At 41.8% G+C, this 23,243-nt stretch overlaps 1 protein-coding gene across 7 annotated transcripts; it reads left to right on the forward strand.

Annotated features, from left to right (window-relative positions):
• Positions 1-579: 579 nt before the first annotated feature.
• On the forward strand, positions 580-21,956 carry PCF11 (PCF11 cleavage and polyadenylation factor subunit). Of its 7 annotated transcripts, none has more exons than XM_041483623.1 (16): positions 580-1,273; positions 5,944-6,069; positions 8,322-8,510; positions 8,896-9,087; positions 9,843-10,951; positions 11,214-11,403; positions 11,498-12,131; positions 12,218-13,695; positions 15,072-15,159; positions 15,904-16,023; positions 16,556-16,661; positions 17,813-17,996; positions 18,406-18,561; positions 19,604-19,696; positions 20,240-20,275; positions 20,848-21,956. In XM_041483623.1, the coding sequence occupies exons 1-16, from the start codon at positions 1,085-1,087 to the stop codon at positions 21,055-21,057; spliced, it is 5,100 nt and encodes a 1,699-aa protein (XP_041339557.1). In that variant the 5' UTR covers positions 580-1,084; the 3' UTR covers positions 21,058-21,956. The 7 variants fall into 7 exon arrangements, with proteins under 7 accessions (XP_041339557.1, XP_041339558.1, XP_041339556.1 ...); XM_041483624.1 differs by having other exon boundaries at positions 582-1,273; positions 8,391-8,510; positions 16,553-16,661; XM_041483622.1 differs by having other exon boundaries at positions 583-1,273; positions 16,553-16,661.
• The last annotated feature ends 1,287 nt before the right edge of the window (positions 21,957-23,243 follow it).

Below are 23,243 nucleotides of genomic sequence, written 5' to 3' on the forward strand. Positions count from 1 at the left end.
AGAAATACCTCTGGGCAAATCTAATGACCGAGGAAAGGCAGGTTTTGTTACTTTTCTCTCGCTCCCTGTACTCCCAGCTCTCTCCGGCGGCTCCCGGCTGTGCAGACCTGGGAACGCTGGTGCGAGGGGTGACTGCTTAGAGGGACGGCGCCAGAGGAACACGGAGGGCAGGGCCGCTGCCGAGGCGAGCGACTCACAGTCACGGGACTGTCAGGGCTGGAAGGGAGCTCTGGAGACCACCTATCCCAAAACCCGCACGCAGGTGACACAGGAACGCGTCCAGGTGGGTTTGGAATGTCTCCACAGAGGGAGATTGCACAAACCTCCCAAGGCAGCCTGCCACCCTCAACGTAAAAAAAGTTCTTCCTCATGCTGAGGTGGAACTTCATGTGGTTTTATTCACGGCCAGTGCTCCTCGCCCAGGCGCTTCCCATACAGCAGGGCAATCCCAGCGCCCTGGGAGCGGCCGCCGCTCCCGTGTGGGGGCTGTGGGGGCTGAGCCAACGGCGGGCGGGGCGGGCCCGGCGGGAGGCGGGGCTACGCCAGCACCAATCAGCGCTCGGGGCAGAGCGGGAAGGCGGGAGGAAGCGGCGGGGCGGGACGGGAGACGTGGCCAATGGCGAGTCGGGACGCGCGAGCGAGAGCGGGACTTGGGCGCAGGAGCCAGTCAGCGGTGAGGAAGGGCGGTGCCAGCCAATCGGAGACCGCTGTGGTGAAGGGCGAGCCAATAGCGAGCCGCGCAGGCGGGGCGCCAGCCAATCAGGGCGCGTCCGGCGAACAAAAGGGCCTCTCCAAGGCGCCGGCCCCTCTCCTGAGCGCAATTTCACATGACGCAACGGCTGCGGGAAGCGGTTCGCGAGCCGTGCCCGCCGCCGCCATTTTGTGAGCGCGGAGACTGAGCCGGCGGCGGCCCGAGGAGCGGCGGCACCGGCAGCGCAGCCAGCGGGAGCCTCAGCGTGGAGGATGCGGTAGAGGAGCCCAGCGGCAGCGGCGGGGGGGCGGCATCGGCATCGCTCGGCGGCGGCTGCGGGGAATCGCGGGGAGGGGGCTGTCGGTCGGTGGGTCGGGTCCTGGTCGGAGCAGCATGTCGGCCCCGGAGAGCAGCGCTGGCAGCAGCGAGGCCCGGGAGGACGCGTGCCGCGACTACCAGTCGTCGCTGGAGGACCTGACGTTCAACAGCAAGCCGCACATCAACATGCTGACCATCCTGGCCGAGGAGAACGTGCCCTTCGCCAAGGACATCGTCTCCCTGATCGAGGCGCAAATCGCCAAGGTTTTTATATTCCACCGACTACTACTCCTACCTATACTGCTGGGGGGACCGGCCGGGGCAGCGGGGTAGGGCGGCCTGGGGGCCCGCAGGACAGGCGCGGGGGGAGCCGAGCGGCGGAGGCGGTTTAGGGGGACACAGCAGGGCCGGGGGACGAGAGGGCCCGAGGGTCGGGAATTGGGGCGAGAGAGAGGGGGAGAGGCTCGGGCGGGGTGGGCATGGCTGGGCCGGGGCAAACAGAGAGAGCAGGATTTGGACGAAGTTGGGGGAGGACGGGGGTGTAGGAGGCCGGGGGTCGCCGTGGGGGAAACAGGCGGAGGAGGGAAGCGTGTCTCAGCTGGGATCAGGGAGCAACGGGGCGAGGCGGCGGGCGGGGGCTCCTCCTTCCATCGCGAAGCTTAAGGGTGCCGCTGCTGCTTCTACTCCCCCATCGCACAGGGAGCAGGGGACTCGAGGGAAGGGAGCAGCCCCCACACCAGCCTGTTGGGAGTAGGGAGGGGTTTGGGACTCGGCCCAGGAAGAGCTGAGGGAGGAGGGCAGCGTGGCTCGCGCTGGGAGCCCCGCGTAAATGGCAGGCACAACATGGCGGCCCGGCGGTGACTGGGCAGCTGCACTTCCTCGCCCTTGGAGCGGGGTTTTCCCCCGACATGCAGCCTGGATTCGGTGTCCGAATCTGATGACTAAACCCTTGCATTTAGGCGATTTCTACCGTAGGTGGATACTGCAATCATTAGAGAGGACCTGAGTGGGGAGACCTCGTGGAGAGTTGGGTTTTTCTTGGGGGGTGGTCTAAAAGGAAAATAAGGTTAAGTTTCTAGAACGCAAATTGTCCGCCACTGAAGGGCTGAGTATAGTGACCTTTAAGTATAAGTTGAAGCTATTTCCCCAGTATAAGTTAAAGCTGTTTCCCTAGTGCGGTCCCTGTGAGAGATTGAGGGGTGGAGGCTCCCATATATCGTAAAAAAGTTTGTGGGTGAAAGGTGATCATCTGTTTCGTTAGAGAAGTGTGTGTGGTGGTGATGGGATTGTTTTGCTCTGCCTCGCTAAAGAAAATTCTCTGGGCTTGGGATAATCTATTTGGATTTCAGGTGGTCTGTGCCCCGAGTAGCACTAGCGTTGTGTGCGTATTTTGTTTTGGCTAGAGAAGTTTATTAGTTGAGAATGTGGTAGAAGAAATTCCCCCTGACTGTAGAAACTGCAGCAGCCTGTAGGATCCTAACATGGCGTCTGAAAGGCACATGATATAAAAAGGGAAAGAGGAGGCTCCCTCTGAGCCCAGCCCAGGCAGTTGCTGACATCAGTCAGCTACTGTACATGCATGGGGGTTTGCGGCACCATTTTAGCGAGCATTTTAAAAGAAAAGGGTTCTTCTTTCAATCCCCCACCCCCCCTGTTCGTGCCAGCCACCCCTCCCCCGTTGTTTCCCTTGCTCCCTCTGATCTCAGGTGTTAAAAGGCTTTTTTCTTTGGCTTTAATCGTGGTTTATAATGGTGAGAATTGTACTATCTAATGGTGGGGGTGGGAAACATCTTTTAAGATCTTTAATCTGTCTTTCTATCAATGCAGGATGTCTTTAGTGTGCCACAGACCTCTTCCAGTCTAGTTTTAAATGCTGCCAGTGGCTGAGTTTGCCTTTTGCCATTCCTTGGGGAGGTGACCTCATAATCTAATAGCTCTCACCATTATATCTCCTAAAGGGCAGTGGATGTGTATAAAATGATTTGTGATGAATAACAATGCTGTCAATTTTTTTTTTTTTTTTTATTTCTGGGTGATTTAGAACCTGCCCTGAAGTGTGGGGGTTTTTTAAAGGATGTCTTAAAACCTGTATCAATGGTTAGTTTTGCCTAGTTACTGTTTATGACTGTAGTTTATTCAAGGCAAGTTTTTAGTTGTTTCTGGGAAAGTGATCTCCTTTACTAAGCCACTTTTAAAAAGTGTTGCCTGGAGACAGTTTGTTTAGTGTAAAACTTGAGTGGTCTGCTTTACAATTTAATAAATGGTTCTGAAATGTGTGACTGGTATTATAAAGTTTGTAAATAAAAAGTGTGAAATATGTATTTGTCTTTTTATTTACCATTGTATAGTGCAGAGTTTGTTTCCAAGACCCATTTTGTATACAAAGTTGCTTTTTTCTTTTTTTTTTTAACAAATTTTTTCACAAGTTTGTGACTTGGGGTTGAATTGCCAGATATTATTTTAAACTTGAAATCTTTTAGGAAACTAATAAAAAAGAGCCACACATTTCCAACAATAGCTTTCCTACGTTATTTGAAGGAACAGTGGGAGTTTTGTAAAGAAGTCTTTAATATTATGCTGAGCTCAGAGTTAGTGTTCTTCTGCGTTCTGGTGATTATGCGGCACCTCCCTGCCTTTTGATTAGGGTCGTGTGGGCATCTTTCTTGCTTGGGGGTGCTGCAGAGACCTCCTGGAAACAAAATGCATTCCGGTGTGGGATTCCCTTTTGTGGTTATTGCAATACGTGCTAGGTACCTTGACATAATAAACACTTCCAGAAGAGAAGACTTAAATATTCCAATCATATTTAAGTCACGTTTCTTAAAATGCGACACCCGAGTAGCTTACATTTGGAGCAGGGTACGCTGCTGCACTGCTAATTGCGCTCCAGAGTTGGAAGTCGGCTTCCTTACCTAGATGATGGTGTTTCCGTGTATGATTGCTGTAACAGTCTGATGCATGATGAAAGGGACAGTCAAACTTCTTCCAGTGCTTTTGCTACTAATGCTTCCCCAGCATCTCAAACTTCCAGCTTAGCCGAGTGTAGTGAGCTACTTTCCTGCATTGGTGAAATGGAAGAATTCAACTTGGGGAGTAGCTCTTGGGCATAGGTACTTCTGGGACAGCTCTTTATGTCTCTAACCCAGCTGACTAAAAGTCAGAAGTGGTATGCTGTCATTTTGTTATAAAAGAAGGCACTCAGAACTGGAGTGTTTCTAATGTGCCATTGTGCAGGCTGCTTCAAAGAAGAAGCCAGTATTCCACAGAAATTTTAAAAAGCTGCAGATCCGCAGTCTTTTGTGTCTGAGACTTAAGTGATGCTTTTTTCTAACACTTGCACATTAGGTTGTTTACAGTTCAGTATTACGTCACAGCATGAAATTGACTTCTAATGTGCTGCAATTAGTTCTAGCTAACATAGCTGGGTTTTTGTCTTTTTATGCACAAAATGCATCACCTGCCTGTTTCTACTTTTTTCCAGTGTGTTCAAAGGCAGTGACACCCCCCTCTACTATCCCACCCAACTAACCAGGAATTCTGCCCTCTTCAATAATAAGTTTCAGGTTATGGTAAATTAGTACCTTTTAAGGGTGAGGAAGCCCGATTGCCCATGTAAAAATACTGTTGAGTGAGTGCCCTTCTGCCAACCATCTAAAAGGGGGAGGAATTGAATTTAAAATGGTGAAGCAGCAGCACTTCACACGTGTCTGGATAATGGAATGGGCCTGCGAATTAAGGTTTCGTTAATTAATCTAGTAGTCTGTTTAAAATGACCAGTGCGTGAAGTTGTTCTGCTTTTATTCAGAGCTTACCAGATGGTGAATGGAACTTAAAGTATTGCAAGTGGAAGCTCTTCCCAGGGGTTCATGGTCAACACACGCTGCTTGTGTTCTTTCATGTCCTCTTCAACAAGTCTCTGTACTTGCTGATGTTTTTTGGAACTTTGCTGTGCCTTCTGCTTTGTGAAAGCCACTGGCAGGCATTAAAATCACTTCTCTTGGTCCAGTACTGCTTTCTGTAAATTGGAAGTTGCTATAGCAGTCCAGGGTCACCACACTTTTATCGCACAACCTTAGTATGAGTTTTGAAAAAGGATTTTAAAAAAACCCAACCAAAACCAAACAAAAAACCCCCCAAGCCTCCTGTAGCAAAGCTGTGTCCAGAGCTTGAAGACAACCTTCTATGAAAATGGTGGTTGCAGTTCCTGAGCTTGTCTATGCATTTACCCAGTCGACCAGATGATTGAGTTTTGACTGGATTTTGAACTCTATTCTGACTGTTTTTGCATGCATTTTGGAATTAAGAACCATCGCCGTCTGCAAGTGCCAAGAGTGAATGGGACTCTGCTATATCCGGTTGGATTACAGTGAAATAATTGCAACCTTTTCTACATGTAATTTACAAAAAACTGTGATAATCAACGTATAATTTACAGCTACAGAAGTTCACTGACTTGGGCTACTTGCCAGAAGTCTAATTTGTGTTCTGTGAAAACCAGAAAAATCCACCCAGGAGGTTTGAATTATAAACGATTTTTAGAAGTTCCTTGAAGTGCTGACAGTGGTTTCGTGCTAAGTTGCTTCCTCAAGGGAAAGGTTACACTCGGTACACTAGTGGCAATACTGTCTCATGGGCTTCTTTTTTCCTCTTTTTTTCCCCCCCTTTTTTCTAAAGCTTTGATACACAAACCTAAGGTGTTCTTTTTTTTTTTTTTTTTTTGGGTGATAGACCCACTGCATTATACATTGAACTGAGTGTCCATTTTTCAGATTAAGTTTTTGTATAAACAAAAATCCCAAACCAAATCCCTTGGTATGTATAGTGGCAACCAAAAAGAGAGGTCTGTATTTCTGGGATTGGTAATCCCTTTATTTGGAAAGGTTAAAGTATGTTTTTGTTGTACTAAACTTCTCAGTTTCTTCTTATTACTCCAGGCTCCTGCATCAGAGAAGCTACCCGTTATGTACCTAATGGATTCCATTGTCAAGAATGTGGGAAGAGAGTATCTCACAGCATTTACTAAAAACCTAGTTGCAACATTTATTTGTGTATTTGAAAAGGTATATATACACTTTCAGAAAAGTACTGTATTCTAAGCAAAGTTTGTTCCTGGTAAAATAAGTACGTGATTTCAGGTTTGGGTTTTCTTGTGTGGTGAACTATACAAATTGATTGGTTTTTATAAATCTCAATGTCTATACTGTGAGAGATTATTCCTTCTGCTATCAAGCATGTACGTTAGCTGAAAGATGCAAAGTATTACTTAATTTGGTGTGTAAACATCAGTAGCTTTCTTGACAAGGCAAGATTTTACTAACAGGCTCTTGACTGTTAATGGCTTAGCTGGATGGACTTTTTGTAATGTATAGACCAATTAATTATGAAGCATTGGTTTAATTTTAAGATAGTTAATAGTCCTTATGCAAAGAATAGACGAATAGACTGAGAATTGTTTTTTTTGTGGATTTCTCAAAGCCTCACTCTCCTGTAGTTAATTTGTTTGATTTACATAATTCCCATTGCGCAGAATGAGTGCTTAAGCTCAAGAGGGAGTAGCACTGACACCTGGTTCTCTCTTGGTGGTCTGTCAGCTGAAAAAAATGCTGTGACTGTGTGAGAGAAGGACCTTAAAATGTGTTACTATTATAAATATGTTTTCATTCAACATTGAAAGCTGCTGCCATATCTTAATTCTGGCTTCACTGGCTTATCTTGAAGCCTGGTGAAGTAATTGTGCATACTTCTCAGTGAGAAAAGCATATCAAAGTCCATGTTTTGAAAGGCCAGACTTGAATGGGTTTAAGTTGGATCAGAAAAGAAGGGTTAACTTCTGTGGTTTCCTGTATGTTACAAGAAAGTGGTGTTCCATAAGAATGAGATGAATGAAGCTTTTGCATATTTATCATTACATATCAGTGAGGATCTGAAATCCCAGTACGCTTTGTATATGGTTTTCAGATGTAAAGTGTGTGATGAAGTAAGGAATAGATTGTGATTGTGACTGTAGAAGATTTAAACTCCTGTGTGTAGAGCAGATAGAGATAGATTTACTTGGTTTTTTGGTGTTAAATTGTGAGTGCTATTCTGCTAAGTTGTGTTTAAAGTTGCAGCTGATTGAAGCTCTGGATAATAACTCACCTTCAGAGTTTTATATGTTAACTTGCTAGTAATCTAGCTAGAACTATTTATGTGTACTAATTATATGTGTAAAGTGGCAGTCATTTCTGATAGCTTAGCTGGTTAAAGATGTGTGTAGAATTCCAGCACAGGCATTGGGTTTTATCAGTAAATGGTCACTAAGGTATCTTTAGACTCTTGAATTCAGAACTGTTTGCTTAGTCATTCCTGCACATTTTTGCAGTGAACTTCAGTGAAGCCTCTCATGGGAAATTGTATAGAGGCATCATCCCCCAATTACTAAGTATGAATTACTTTTATTGAAGCTCCTGCTTTTACCCAAAAGAACCTCCAAACTTTCCAGAATATTCTATGTCATCTGAAAATGGCAGCACAAATCATCTACACGGGCAGTGCTTAATGATTGAATTGGGATTTTGAAATTTGACAGCTGCATGTATTTTGTCCTTTAATTTTTTTTTATTTATTGTTTAATTGAGCGATTTAAGTTATGAGATTAACTAAATTTTGCTTTATTGTAAATTTCTAATTTAGCTGCCATAAGATAATCCAATTGTTTTTAAAGAGATAAAATGGGCTTCTGGTCCTACCAGTACATTTGATCTGTGACTCATACATAGATGGGTCTAATTCTGCAGCTGAACTGAAATAGTAATTGACTTCATTTTAGCGAATACTCATTTTATTGCATTTGTCCAAAAAAATCCTTCAGTGACTAAACAGCTGAGCAAAACACCTTTTTTTTCCATTCAGTTTGTTTTTTCTTGATTTGTTTGTCACTGTTATACTCTGGCACAAACACTTGAATGATGTATTGTCTCAGAGGCGGTTGCCTTTCAATACTTTTGTTACTGTATTTTTTCCACAGAAGTTGGGCCAGTAAAATGAGAATTTTGCTAATGGAAAAGTTGAAAGAAAATTCTCAGAGCATGGTAATACACAATAAAATCTTCAAATGGCCTTGAAACAACAATTGCACCTTTGAGCTTCTGTTACTGATCCCATTGATAGAGATGTGTTGTCTGCACTGCTTACAAATTTTGTGTAGCAAGTTCAGTATGTTGAAATGGCAAGATAAAAATAGGAGATGAATGAAATCTTAAGTTCTACAGAAAAGTTTAAGAAATTGTTCTATATTAACTTAACAAGCCATAGAATTGTTTTATTGTTTTAGGTGGATGAAAATACTAGGAAAAGTTTATTTAAATTACGCTCCACATGGGATGATATTTTTCCTTTGAAGAAACTATATGCACTTGATGTCAGAGTCAACTCATTAGATCCTGCCTGGCCAATTAAACCTCTGCCCCCAAATGTGAATACTTCTAGCATCCATGTGAATCCTAAGTTTTTAAATAAATCGGTAAGTTTTCCTGCCTTCTGGAAGAACAGATGGTAATACATGTAGTTTTCATTGTTTGTGTGCTGCTTTTTGACAATTTAGAATATTAAGAATTAATTATCTGACCTTTGTAAACAGGTAAGAGAAATTTATAAATTCAGAATATTTGAAGGATTTGGTTTTTTTTAATTTACTAATTGAATTCTAGGTTTTGGAACATTGAGGAATTGATATTAAATTCCCTACACCTGTCAAAGCAGGCAAATCATAGTGGGACAAAAAACTTGCAGTTTATAACTGCTGTATGATCCAGTCCCGGTGCTGGATCGTGATAACACTGAAAGGAGATGGATTTAGTTGATTTTATTAGGATTTTAAATGTAACTTTACTTTATTTTGTTTTTAGCCAGAGGAATCTAATGCACCTACCTCTGCTGTCACTTCTGGTGCCTCTACTCCTCCAGCTGTTCCTGAAATACAAAAGAATTTGACACAGGAGCAACTGATAAGGCAGCAATTGCTTGCAAAGCAAAAACAGTTGTTAGAACTTCAGCAAAAAAAACTAGAGCTGGAGCTGGAACAGACTAAAGCACAGTTGGTGAGTAGGATAGTTGATAAAACTTTCATAGATGGGGTCTCTCTTTTGGAGAGGTGAAGTACATTGGTTTTTCACTCATGTTAGGCAAGTCTAGCTATTTTAGGACTACTACAGCAGTGCAAGGTGAGCTGGTGATCCTCAACAGTTTTTACCTTAAGTATTACACTGAAATGTAAAAAAAAAAAAAAAAAAAAAGGAATTCTTGTGGTTTGTTTTAATCTCTCTTCAGAATGATACCTGACTCATCTTCCATCTTTCACCTCTTTCAACTGACAGTGAGCTGGGCTATTTTCAAATATGTTTGTTCCTAAGGAACAAGGGAGCCTGATTGTTTGTAAGCAAAGTCTGTTCCTTGGTTGGCAGTAGTTGGGAAGTCTTGCGGTATATTGGCAGTTGACAATACAAAATAAAGCATCTTTGAACTGAAGTGTGAAAATAGGATACTTGGCAGCTGTGTTGCCTAGAGTATGTAGAATATATAGGAAAGCTAGCACTGTAATTGGAACGTGTGCCAAATTTACGTATTTAGCAGTATTTACGTTATATATTGATCTTGCACTGTGTTTGATTTGTAATGGTGCTGCATTATTTTAGTGCTTATAATTAGCGGTTAGTGGGTCAATTTCTGTTAAATGGCTGAAGCTCATAACTTTCAAGACATGGCTATTACAGTTTTGGTTTTGAGACAGAATATTGGCACCTCTGGGTAGGAGTTGTGGCATGCAGATTAATGCTGGATTTTTTTCCAATTTCAGGCTGTATCTCTTAGTGTTCAGCAGGGATCATCTAGTATAGCTTCAGTTCCAGCACCTTCCAAGCAACACATGTCTCCCACACCTCATATGACAGTTAAACCACCTCATCAAACTGCTTCGCAATCTGAAAAAAACAAACCGTCCCCAAGTCCTCCACTTCATGATATCAAAATAGTGAACAGGGATCCTCGGCTTAATAGGATGGGTCAGCATTCTTCTCATACTAAAGATCAGTCTCACAGGAAAGAATTTTCACCGAGTGTGACCAGTCAGTCTGAGACCAAGGGAAACAAAACAGCACAGGCTGAAAAACAGAACTCAACGAAGTCAGAAAAATCGAAAGCAAGTGAAAAAACACAGAAGAAAGAACTTGAACAGTCCAAAGCAAAGTCTAAATCGCCATCCCCTTTGAAAAATAAGCTGCCTGATACTAAAGACAGTAAAAACCAGGAATGTGAAAGTACTAAGGCTTCTGACATCAGTAAGCGGGATCCAAGACTGAAAAGACATCTTCAAGATAAGTCAGAGGGGAAGGAAGAGGAGGTCAAAGAAAAGAGGAGAAGTACAGAGAAGAAGGAGAAAGAGGAGCATAAGACATGTGAACATAGACCAGTGGGGAGCAGAAATAAAGTGATTAACGGTGCTGTTCAGAAACAAGACACAACTACAGAGGAGTCAGAAAAACAGGGTGGGAAACAAGGAAGATCAAGTAGTAGAAAACGGTCACGATCACGCTCTCCTAAGGCAAGATCACCATCTACACACTCTCCAAAAAGACGAGAGAGGAGATCACCTAAAAGAAGACTTCGGAGTTTATCTCCTACTTCATCAACTCCTAAAATTGGAAAGATACGTCAGATAGGCCCTAAGCAGTCTCATGTTGAGGAAGGCACACAAGCAGCAAGAGATGAAAGAAATTCTAATAAGAGAAATGTTAAACAAGAGGTGCGTGATCCAAGGAGATTGAAAAAAGCCCAAGAAGAAAGACCCCAAGAGACAACCACCCAGCATTCTGCAAAAGCTTCTCCAGATCCAAAGGAGAATGCAGAAAACTGGCAGGGATCTAAATCAGGCAAGAGGTGGAAATCTGGTTGGGAAGAAAGCAAAAAGTAAGTTACTATCTCTTAAACAACTTCTGTGTGAAGTCAGTGGAAATTCTCCTGTTGGCTTCAGTATAGTTGACTTGGAGAGGCAGTGTTCAGATTGTTAAAATTGATAGGTTTAATTTGTTTCTACTAGTGAAATACCTAGGTCATGCATACTTAGATTCTAAAGGTGAATCAGCAATGTTTTGCCATGATCAGTTCTAGTAGGAACCATTACATCCTGAATAATGAATAATCTATATTTTACATATATACTTGTTTTCAGCTCACAGCAGAATGATGAACACCAAGCACTTGTTAAATCCCCTCACCAAAGACATCGGGAAAACTGGCCTGCTGGTAAAGGAATTCTATCACCCCGAGCACCAAAGCAGCAGCATCGGTTAAGTGTGGATGCCAATTTACAGATTCCCAAAGAATTGACATCTGCAAGTAAAAGAGAATTACTTAAGAAGGTAATACTAATACATCTGTCTTCATAGAAGTGTCCCAGGTGTGGGGTTTTTTTCTTGTCTCTTTGGAAGTCTAAATTTTAACTTTACATTACAGGCTAATGACCGCTTGACGTCTGGTGAAATAACACAAGATGAGTTTCTCATGGTAGCTCATCAGATCCGACAGCTGTTCCAGTATCAGGAAGGAAAGCACAGATGTAATGTCTGGGATAGCCCTACAGAGGAAAAATGTGGTTTGAAAAAGAAACCTCTTCTATCGGATGCAGAATTAACATATTATGAGCATAAAGCTAAACTAAAAAGGACACAAGTTCAGCATTCATTGTCAAGGCTTGATCTGTTGGATCCTGATGATATTTTGGATTACCATATACCTGATGCATTGCTTTCTGGAATAGAATGTGAGCAGGCAAAAGCCAAGCGGGGGGTACAGTTTGACAGAAAAGAACCATTTGCAGAAAGATCTAGGAGACACTCTCCTGTAAGTGGCACTACAAGACCATTTGCTGAAAACCTGTCACCGCTTGAGAGTCGACGAAGACTTGAAGACCAGCGTGCTACTAAAGGAGCAAGAGGTTCTGATCCTTATGACAGCTGGGGAGAATCTGATGAATTTAGAGATGCTCTCAGACAGCAGGGGAAAAGCGCAGCAGAGTTCCAGAAAACAGATGGAGATGCACTCTGCAGGTTTGATAATCGTGAAGAAAGACAGCTTCTTGGGCAAGCTGGTATGTGATTTTACTTTATTTTGTATCTCTTAAGTGATTGACAATGTATTAGTGAGTGGTTATGTGATTTGTTCTGGTTTTTTAAGGTGTTCGGGAGGAGCCAAGGTCACCATTCACTGAACGTTTCAAAAGAGCTAGGTATGAAGATCCAGAGAAAGCACCATTTCCAGAAAGTCCAGGATCCAGATTTGGAGGTATTGAAGCAAAGCAGAGGATAAGTGCACTGATGGAAGACAGACCTCTGTTTGATGGCTCACCTAGACCGACTGGTGCAAGGGTTGGCGTAGATGGACAAGGCAGTCCTTTTGTTGATGGTCCTGCTGCTGGTTCAAGTTCCAGAATTGATGGACCAGCTGGACAGGCTGCTATGAGATTTGAAGGGCCTTTGGTGGGGACAGGTGCATCTCAGTTTGATGGACCACTGGCAGGAGCAGGGGGAGCTGGAGCCCTAAGATTTGATGGGCCACCAGGGCAGCTGGCAGGGTCCCTGAGATTTGAAGGACCCCCAGGCCAGGTTGGTGGAGGAGGTCCACTGCGGTTTGAGGGACCTCTTGGGCCTATGCGGTTTGAGGGGCCTGCAGGGCAGCCTGTAGGTGGTGCTAGGTTTGAAGGTCCTGGAGTTGGTCTCAGGTTTGAGGGTCCTCATGGTCAGCCTTCAGGTGGTCTCAGGTTTGAGGGACCTCATGGTCAACCTATGGGGCCTCGGGGTCAACCAGGGGGTGGTCTCAGGTTTGAGGGACCCCATGGTCAGCCCTTGGGGCCTCATGGTCAACCAGGGGGTAGCCTCAGGTTTGAGGGGCCACATTTACAGCCATTGGGGCCCCATGGACAACTTGGAGGTGGCCTCAGATTTGAGGGGCCACATGGTCAGCCCATGGGGCCACATGGGCCATCAGGTGGTGGGCTCAGGTTTGAGGGACCACATGGACCATCAGGTGGTGGGCTGAGACTGGAAGGACCACGTGGTCAGCCAGGTCTAGGTCCTAGGTTGATTGATGGACCAGTACACCAGGGAGCTGGTGGACTTAGATTTGATGGTCCTCTTGGTCGGGCTGGTCCGAGATTTGATGGATGTCATGGAGCTGGATTTGATGGTCAGCCTGGACAGCTGTCTCTCCTGCAAAGATTTGATGGACTTCACGGACAGCCTGGTCCAAGGTTGGCACCTGGCCAACAGGCACAAGCAAGATTTGAAACAGCCATACCTCAAAGATTTGATGGACCTCACCAGCCAGCCTCTAGGTTTGACTTGCCCCTTGGCCTTCAGGGTGCACGTTTTGAAAATGTAGCTAACCATCCTGCCTCAAGACTAGAAATGTCACCATATGGACAAGGTGGTCCGTTTGTTGATCATCCTGGCCAGGGCTACAATGGACCGGCTCATGGAATGCAGTTCCAGAGACCTGATATATTTGATGGTTCACCCGGACCAAATTTCAATGGGCCAGCTGGCCCAGGAGCACAGAGCTTCCCACTGAGAGCAGCTGGACATTACTTCGAAGAAAAAGGTCTCCAGGGTCCTCAATATGGGAATTTCAGTAATATGCCAATGGGAGGTAGTCAGGTAAGAGCTGATTGCATCAAATACTTTGCTTGCAGAAATGTTTTTGTTAGAGAATTAGCAGGATTTCTTCCTGTAAAAATGGAATATTTTTCTAAAGAGTTGGCAGGCTGAGAGTAACTTTCAAACTAAAAAAAATCACTAGATAATTTAAGAAGGACATGCATTACTGTGTTTCAAGAATCTTTTTTTAAGTATTAGACAAAATACTGGATCTTAGCAATCACTTCATAGTTCAGAATATGTCTTTGAAATCATTATTTTCAACATTAGAACAAAACCAGGTAATTGGAAGCCTTTGGTATTCTCTTTAAGTTTCAACAAAAGCGAATTCTGTGTAAAGCATGAAAGATAATGTGATTACATGATACATGATTAATTTTTATAAAAGGTGTGAAGTTAGACTGGACCAAAATAATTGTCTTTTTGCAGCTGTACTGTTTTTTGCAGCTGTACAAGCCAGTTTTAGAGAGATATCCGTAACTCGGGGGAATTGAGGAAGATAGGGCCATTGTTGAACTTTCTTGCTCAACTGCATTGTTGTCCTTTAAAATTCTCTTGGCACCATCTTGCTTTGTCAGTTCAGTTGTCTTTGCTGTTGCCTCTTGTAAATGCTCTCTTCAAAAGGAGTAAATAGTACTTTACAGTGGTGAAACGGATACAATTTCTTGCAGTAGATTCGAGATTGTAAAAAGCGTTTTTAATTTTGGGGGATAAAAAGTGAATGCGAAGAGTTAACTGATTGTACAAAAGCAGGTAATGTGTCCTGCAGACCTCTAATGGGATAAAATCTTAAACAGTGTGTAAATCCAGAAAACAACCAGTTAGGAAAAAAACTCCAAACATTTTTATTACAAATGTGTTATAAAGACTTGTTTTTCTACCTACAGCTTACTGTAGCTGATGTGCTGAAAAGTCTTGCTTTCAAGATGTGTGTCTGTACTAAATGCTGGTTCAGTTCTTGATAAGAATTAACTGTGGCATTTATTAATAAACATTTACGGGTTCCTTGAATTTCTTGAGGAGCTCTATTTTGGTGAACATGAGCAATTTGAAAGGCAGTACTGTTTGGAAAATGTGATTGTTAAGTAGAAGGACAGGTGTTGAAGGTATTGTGGTAGGGTTTCTTTGGTTTGTTTGTTTGTTTTAATATTAGGCAAAACAAGGATGTGGTCTGAATTTTCCTAGTGGGAAATTAAAATGGGAGAAAGGTCATAGAGTTATTTGTGGTCTTTTCAAACTGACATGGTTCATTCCTGGAAAGAGTTTGGTGTATGTGAAATGATTGAGAAACATCTAGAAGTTAATAATAAAATGTGAAAAGTAAGTTTATACTCACATTATTATACAAAGAATTACATAAATGTTTACTTTTGCAGGTTTCTCTCATGTCTGCTCAACCAGGACCTTATGGCCAAGGTCAGCAGTATTTGCCAAATCCTGGAAGCTTTGTCCAGAACCCTGCAGGTGTGTTAACAGCAGAATTCCTTTTATTTCTTTTGGATTGTTTGTTTGGTGGTAGCCACAAAAATGGACATTTTTTTAATGTCCTGATTTACTGGGTCTGTGTGGATTAAGGGAAACCTCCTCAGTGAAGTGTCTGTGTAGTTACAGTGTCTGTAGCACCTTCATCTCTTAAGGAGCTTTTCTCAAACACTGGAGGCTTTTGTTAGTTTTCATTAACCATATGATTTGGGTATAAAGTTGTGCTGAAAGAACAACAAAAAAAAAAATGTTTTGATCTATTTTTCTGGAAGGCATCAGTCTGTAGGTCTAGCTTGCTGTGCTGGGGTGTGCAAACATTCCAGTGTATGAGTGGTTAGTAGTGAAAAACTTCAATAACATCGTGAAAGGTTATAAACTAGGTGATAAAGTAGATTGAGTGTGGGGAAATATGTAAGTATGAATCCAGGATAGTGTACTGCATTTCAAGAACCACCATCCAGCAGAGATCTGTGCTGGGCAACCAGCTTAGATAGCACTTCAGAATACATTATGAAGGAAGGGAAAATCTTGTTACAAAGATTCCCTGTTTCAAGGGAAAAAATTAGCCAAACACTAGATAAAGCAGAGAGTTGGTAAATAATTTGTTACAAAAAATGAAATAAATGGGAGGCAACAGGAAAATGGTGTTGTGAAATACACAGATAAAAGTGAAGTAGATTTCTGATGCTAACCTTTTGCTGCCTTAATGTCTATGTTCTTCCTCAGGAGCCCTTTCCCATTCATATCCTGATAACCACCTTGGACAGGTTGATGTGAATGAATTGTTTGCGAAACTGCTGAAAACAGGGATCCTCAAATTGTCTAAAACTGATTCCACTTCAGCACGTATGTAGATTTATTATGTCCTAACTGTCGAGTTTTTCCACAGCTCAAGTGTAAATCTGAGTATACAGACTTCTGTGAATTCTTGTATAGGTTTTTCTAAACTGAACTCTGTTTTTGGGAAGGAATTTAGTGTATGTGATTGAGTAAATTCTTAGTATCTTGTTTAATTTACTTTTCAGCTATCTAGAGCAGTCAGTTTGTCTTTCGTGCTGTGCTTTTGTAACTTGTTCTTGATTATAATCAGGGTCTTTTCATCTTCTGAAATATTTCTGTATCTGTGAAGACTGAATTTTAATGCCAAACACTGAGGTGAAATACTGTTTTCCTCAATTGAAATTCTGGCTTATTTTCTTTTATGCTTTTTTAAAATGGTGTCAGAAGATAACTGATTTAGCTCTTTCACAGTTGTGTTTGACCATAGTCAGATTGTATTAATAATGTTTGAAAAAAACCCAACTTTTAGGAGGACATAATTTCTTTCTGATGATGTACTGAAATTTTGATAAAATAATATCTTCATGGTTTCTAGAAGCGAACGAAACATCGTCCCAGCCGAATGCTGAAGAAGAAGATGATGATCAGAATGAAGATCAAAATGTTCCAGACCTCACTAACTTCATAGTCGAAGAACTTAGACAGTGCGTATAGTAGAATGGGCTTACTGTAGGAATAACAATGTGGCAGTAGCTACATAGTTCATCCAAGACAGTTAAAAGGCTTTAAAAAAATTATCTGTCGCTTTGTGGTTCTGAGGAGGTTAAACCTGCATTGTTTGATGTCAGCCTTTTTGAAGTTGAGAAAGGAAAGAGACAGAAATTTGACGTGGGAAAGCTTAGCTTCACACAAAGGTGTGCGTTGTTACTTTAGCATTAAGATTGTGATAGGCAGTGAAGCCCAGGCCTGGGCTGCATCAAAAACTGTGTGACAAGGAGGTCAAGGGATGTGATTCTCACCCTCTGCTCTGGTGAGACCCCACCTGCAGTGCTGCTCTGGGGCCCCAACTCAAGGAGGACATGGACCTGTTGGGAGTGGCTCCAGAGGAGGCCATAAAGATGATGAGAGGGCTGGAGCACCTCTGCTGTGAGATAGGCTGAGTTGGGGTGGTTCAGTCTGGAGAGGAAACTGCTACAGGGAGGCCTTCCAGTACCTAAAGGGGACTACAAGAAAAGCTGAAGAGGGACTTTTCACAAGGCCATGTAGTGATAGGACAAGGGCAAATGGCCTCAGGCTGAAGAACAGATTTGTTGTAGATAGTAGGAAGAAATTCTTTACTTGAGAGGATGATGAGGCACTGGAATAGATTGCCCAGAGGAGCTGTGGATGTCCCAGCCCTGGAAGTGTTCAAGGCCAGATTGGATGGGGCCCTGAGCAACCTGGTGGAAGGTGTCCCTGTCCATGGCAGGGGTGTTGGAACTAGATGGTCTTCTATGATCCATTCCAACCCAAACCGTTCTGTGATTTTAGTTTTACCATTTGTTGGCAGCTTGTAAAGCTGGTCCAAATGAAGGCTTTGCTATTTGTGCATCATTAGGTGAGAAAAGCTAGTAGGAATGAGACACAACACTAGCATGTTTCTCATGAATCGTTAATAAGAAGAGCCCATTGTTTTTTGAATGTTTAAGTTGATTGTGCTATGAAAATAGGATGAAATGTAGTCATGTTGTGTATTTTGAACTTGTAGCAGATCCTTGCTTTTTCCCTACTACTGTAGGCAAATAAGGCATTTTACTGAGAAACTTCTTACTGTCTCTTTTTAAAGAAGTGCTAAGATTTTTCTCTCTTTTTGTAGGCGTTATGATAGTGTTATAAATCGACTGTACACTGGAATTCAGTGTTACTCCTGTGGAATGAGATTCACTACTTCACAGACAGATGTTTATGCAGACCATTTAGATTGGCATTATCGCCAGAACCGGACGGAAAAAGATGTTAGCAGAAAAATTACACACAGGAGATGGTACTACAGTTTAACAGTAAGTAATGCAGTATTTGTGTGGATAAATTACAGGCTGGATTCTGTGCTTTACTCCTGCATGTGCTGTAGGATTGCAGCTGAAATTTGCATTGTCACAGGAGTTGGTTGTGGTAAACAATGATGTCTTAGATACTTCAAGTGGTCCGCAAATGCCTGTCAGAATACAAAAGACAATTGTGTGACGGACAATAAACAGTTTGAAGCTGCTTACTGCACTGTTTCCATTCCATTGTGAATGGAATTTGAAAGATAGTGATTTTTTTGGTAAAAGTTTTTGAAGTGTTGCATTGTGAGAAAGAGTACACTGTGCTAATGCTGCATGTGGGAAATATTTCTGTTTTAACAAAGTAACATTTATTAAATATGATACTTTGGGATGTCTGAGTGAGAATGAACACTTTCCTTAGGACTGGATTGAATTTGAAGAAATAGCAGATCTAGAGGAGCGTGCTAAAAGCCAGTTCTTTGAAAAAGCTCATGAAGAGGTTGTGTTGAAGACACAGGAAGCTGCCAAAGAGAAGGAGTTCCAGAGTGTCCCAGCTGGACCAGCTGGAGCAGTGGAGGTAAGTTTCAGCTTGCCAGATAGCAAGAATCTAGTTTTTCAAAAGGCTTGTATTGTATTCTTGTTTTGTACAAAGTCTAATTTTGACTTTGTACTTGGGCCTTTGTGTAGCCCCTCCATAGGTTGTGTATTTGTGTATGTAATGGTTGCTTCCCAGGGGCAGGAGTAGTAGAAACTTGCAGTTAAAAAAAATCTGCAAGCATTGGCATTGTGTGGTTTTAGCAAAATTGAAATGGGCAAAGTGTGTTAATTTGTTAAATGTTTATGTAGAGAAAATAGCGTAAGCGATTTGTCCTTTGGTTGTTTGTCATTCAAATAACTACAGGATTTACTGGGTTTTTGGTACTTTCAAACACAAAAATTTCTTTTTTGGTAGCAGATAGGCTTTAGAAGAAAGAAATACCACAAATTGAAAGTAATCAGTAGAGCTGTATTTTGGTAGATTAATTGGTGTCATAATCAAATACAAATGTTAGAATTGCAGTTTAGTTTTACGTGCTAAGTCTCTAAGAAGCTATGAAACCAGAAAGGCCTTTCTTTTTCTTTAATTTTAAGAAAGCACCTTTTGTGCTTTATTCTCTGGGTTGATACTTTTTCACAAAAGTACTAAAAAAATTTCTGCCTTGTTTGACTTGAAATTGCAGGTTAAGGGGGAAGAATTATGATATTGCAAGATATTGCCAGAAATAAAACTATTTAAATCACTGTAATGGATTGTCTTACATGACAGTAAGACAGCATTACACTGTTACAAAATGCTTTGCAGACTAACTAGCTAAAGGGGTAAAGCTTACCTTTCTCTACTGACAGAGTATTCAGGGCCAGAGGGTGATCCTTTCTCTGTCTGCAAACCATACTCAATTTTTAATTAAGGTTTACTAATTATTAAAGTGATTTTTAAAGTGTTGAGGAAAGATCATGTTCTAGACTTAATATACTTAATTTAAAAGAACCTTATTTGACTTCTACTAGGTTCTTGAATTTCATGTGTTCAGCAAATAGCAATAACATGATTTATCTCTGTTATTCCAATAACTTTTCAGAGCTGTGAAATTTGCCAAGAACAATTTGAACAGTATTGGGATGAGGAAGAGGAAGAGTGGCACTTGAAGAATGCTATCAGGGTAGATGAAAAGGTAATTTCATCTTATTTACATGTGATGCTAATTTATAGTAAAACCCCTGAATAATTAAAAAAAACAGGAGGAGGTGTTTTTTCTCTTGAAGGATTCCATTGTAGTTTTTCTGGCTTCCAAATATATAAATATCTCTGTCTTTGGAAGTGCCTGAAATCCTGGTGTCATTGTTACGGGCTCACTAGCTTTTCCTTACACTGCAATGCTCAAAGAAAAATTGATGTCTCTGTGTGTGGGTGTAGGTATGGATTCAGTTCTTCCTGCATGCAGCTGTGCACAGATAATTCCCAGCACTCACCAGGCTTCTGTAATTCCCAGCACTCACCAGTCCTCTGTATGATAACATTTCCTAAATAAACATCACAAAATCTTTCACAAAATCTTGTTGCAGGTATAGTTGACACCATTCTTAGCCTGCTCAGACCATAGTTTCTCTAGATGAATTATGTGATAATGTGTAATAGACACTGTTCAGTTAATTATCAGTGATCCTGCGATAATTTATTTTTATATATTTAATCGTATAACAATCTTTTTTTTCAGATTTACCATCCATCTTGTTATGAAGATTACCAGAATGTAAGTGAATCCTTCATATTTTTGGAAGCATTTTGCTTTCAGTTTGTTTGCTTCATCTCTTCGCTTTGCAGGGAGCAGATGTGTTCAGAATGTGCTGCCCATTTCTCTCGCCTAAGACTTGGAGGCCTTGGGCATGGCAAGTGTATAATACAGAATTAACTGAGATAACATTTCTGGTTGTGAGTACCATGACAGCTGGCGTGCCATAAAGCAAAGCCATGGTTGGATGGATTTATTGTGGAGTAAGATGTGTCATCTTAGGAATTTGTAACAATGGAGTAGATGGGTATTGGAGTGTGTGTGACATTTTTAATGCTTTGGGATTTACAGCGGTTCATGGTAATGTGTTAAGCACTTCATCACTGCTTGGTGATACTTTTCAAAGGAATTGGAAAAAAAAAGTGATGCTATTAAAAAAATGAATTTGTTTTCTTAAAAGTTTGACAAAGTAAAAGTTTGGATTTTGAGAGCCTGAGCATAAACATATTTGCAATTTGAAAAAAGACAAAAGGAGTAAGAGGCTAAAAATCATTATTTTAGTGTGCTAATGTACATTGACTTTCACTTTGTAGACATCATCATTTGATTGCACACCATCTCCCAGCAAGACTCCTTCAGAAAATCCACTAAATATAATGTTGGACATTGTTAAACAAGAAACAGAAGAGTCCTGTGACTCACCTAAAATCAAAGAAGAACCTGATGACACCCCTCCTGCCTGTGCAGAAGAGAGCACACCTGCATCTACAGAAATCAAAACAGAACCTGAGGAGTCTGTTTAAATAAACTGCGGTATGATTTTTTTTTTTTTACAGAAGAGCTGCTGTGTTAATTCTGGAAGGCGAATACTTTTTATATGAATAAAATGTCCAATTGAGGCGGGGCCTCAACTACTGTTTGGTTAATAAATACATTTTTGTATTTGAAATTTCTTATTGCCTGCACAGTTTCAGGTGTCATTGTGTGAAAGTTCTGTAGATGCGTGAAAATTTAATGGTATATGTAAAAATGTAAAATTTTCACTTGTTGAAATGTAAATTATAAATAAAAGATATTTTTGCTATGTATGGAGTGTAATGTTTATGCACACCATCAAATAAATACAGTGTTTCTGTACTTTTTTCAGTTTAAAATTAAAATTAATTTTTGGTTAATAAGATTCAGAAAAATGAAAGCAAGTCTCTTCCTTCAGTTATCCCATAGGTGGGTTATCAAGGGAAGGAGTTTCTCAGACAGGCCTAGATTCCTTGTCTTTTTAAAGTTATTTGAACAAGCTTACATATCCAGATATTTAAAAAAACAATTACAACAACAAAATAATAAAATCCACAGAAAAACTCACAAAAAGACAGTTCTGGGTAGAAGGGGAAAATTTAACCAACCAACTGGAGTGCTTGATTGTGGTGAACACAAGTGCCAACAAAAAAAATTAACAAACCAGGATGCCTGGTAGTTAAGATGTTTTTAATGATTTTTTTTTTTTCCATTAGTCAAACACAAATTTAATAAAGCTGAATTTTCTTTACGTTACAGGGGGGGGGAATGAATGTAAGAATGCTCATTTGAAACATAGTTAACATTTTCTTTTTTGTTGCTTATGACTGGACTTAGATGGTAAACCAGATATCCTGAGATGTTAATATTTCTTAAATGTTATAAATAAAACTAAGCATATATTTGAGTGTGAGTCTCTTCCTTTCAGTGGTGGGTATGTTTGTGGGTATTGAAATAAAGTTGTGTGTTTCAGCATGCTTTTGATGTTTTATTCACTCTGTTAGTTACAGTGTGTATTTTTAACTTGCTGGGAGCAAGACAGAAGCACTAAAAATCAGAAAGCAATGTCACAGTCCTAGCAGGTTATACTTGCGAGTCAGAATTCCTCCTTATTGTGTAAGTAAGTGCAGGAGATGTTGGCTGCAAAAACTTCTTTCCATGTTGACACCCAGGCTTCATGCAGTTTTTAAGATGCGAGTAATACTTAGATTCTTCTATTAAGGTTGGAGCTGTAGTTCTAGATAGTTGTTCTAGACGTAGTTCTAGTCAGCTTGCCCTTTTCTAGGTATGACACTTAAAAATGCTGTTTAATTAGAGACAGTCCAGAGGAACAAAAATACAATGGGTCAGGGTGCTGTCAGTCCGTGCAGTGGTGTGTGTGGCTGCTGTTTGTGTTGTGAAGGGGACTCCTGCGTTAGTTATTGCAACCTCTTCTGGAGCAGGGATGTAGCCTGCTCCCCTGGCCCAAATATGATTCTTTGGTCCTGGAATACTGTGAAATTCTACATCACACCAACTGATGCTCAGAGGCTGAGCAGAGACGTGGTATCTTTAAATATGTAGAAGGCTGTTCAGAAAAGGGAACAAATTACTCTGTCTACTGGAGATAGAACAAAAATGAGACCTATAAGTTGTAGAAATAGGCTTTATGACAGCTCTTTAATGACAAGGATAATTAAACCCTAAATGGTTCATTAAGTGACTTGGTCCATGTAATTATCACTGCACACCTGTAAATCTGACTGGGAAGGGTTCGTTCTGCCTGGAAGCAGGATTCTGGAAATACAGCGTCCTTTTTTTTTCCCCCATCAAAGGAACCCGGCTTAGCCCCAGGGTACCAGCTGGTTTTGACCAAGGGAATTGAGGAGCAGGGTCGCGTCGCAGCAGGAAAGAAATGCGGATTAAAGATTCCCACAACTTCACCGGAGTCCGATCATCCCAAGCACAAGCTGGTTTAATACCTCTTGCTCAGAGCATCACTGGGGGGTTCCGAGAGGAGAATTGGGACCTGTAACAATTCCCGTGGGGATCACCGCGGAGGCTGTAGCCCCGGGCTGCCTGAAGGTGCAGAACGCCCCGAGCAGCTCCAGCGCAGCCCGAGCGGCAGGGCCGGGCCCGCGCCTCTCCCGCCCCGCCCGCCATTTTCCTCCGCGGGAAGGGCGAGCCCGGGGCCCATGGCAACGCCGGGGCGGGG

The sequence above is a fragment of the Pyrgilauda ruficollis genome, unplaced genomic scaffold (assembly GCF_017590135.1).
Source record: "Pyrgilauda ruficollis isolate IOZ18807 unplaced genomic scaffold, ASM1759013v1 scaffold60, whole genome shotgun sequence".
NCBI classification, from domain to species: domain Eukaryota; kingdom Metazoa; phylum Chordata; class Aves; order Passeriformes; family Passeridae; genus Pyrgilauda; species Pyrgilauda ruficollis.

Bases quoted from the DNA above. Each gene is read 5' to 3' on its own strand.
- PCF11 (XM_041483622.1), top strand. From the start codon at position 1,085: ATGTCGGCCCCGGAGAGCAGCGCTGGCAGCAGCGAGGCCCGGGAGGAC. The intron at 9,088-9,842 runs GTGAGTAGGATA...TTCCAATTTCAG, and splicing joins AACAGACTAAAGCACAGTTG to GCTGTATCTCTTAGTGTTCA. The intron at 19,697-20,239 runs GTAATTTCATCT...CTTTTTTTTCAG, and splicing joins CTATCAGGGTAGATGAAAAG to ATTTACCATCCATCTTGTTA.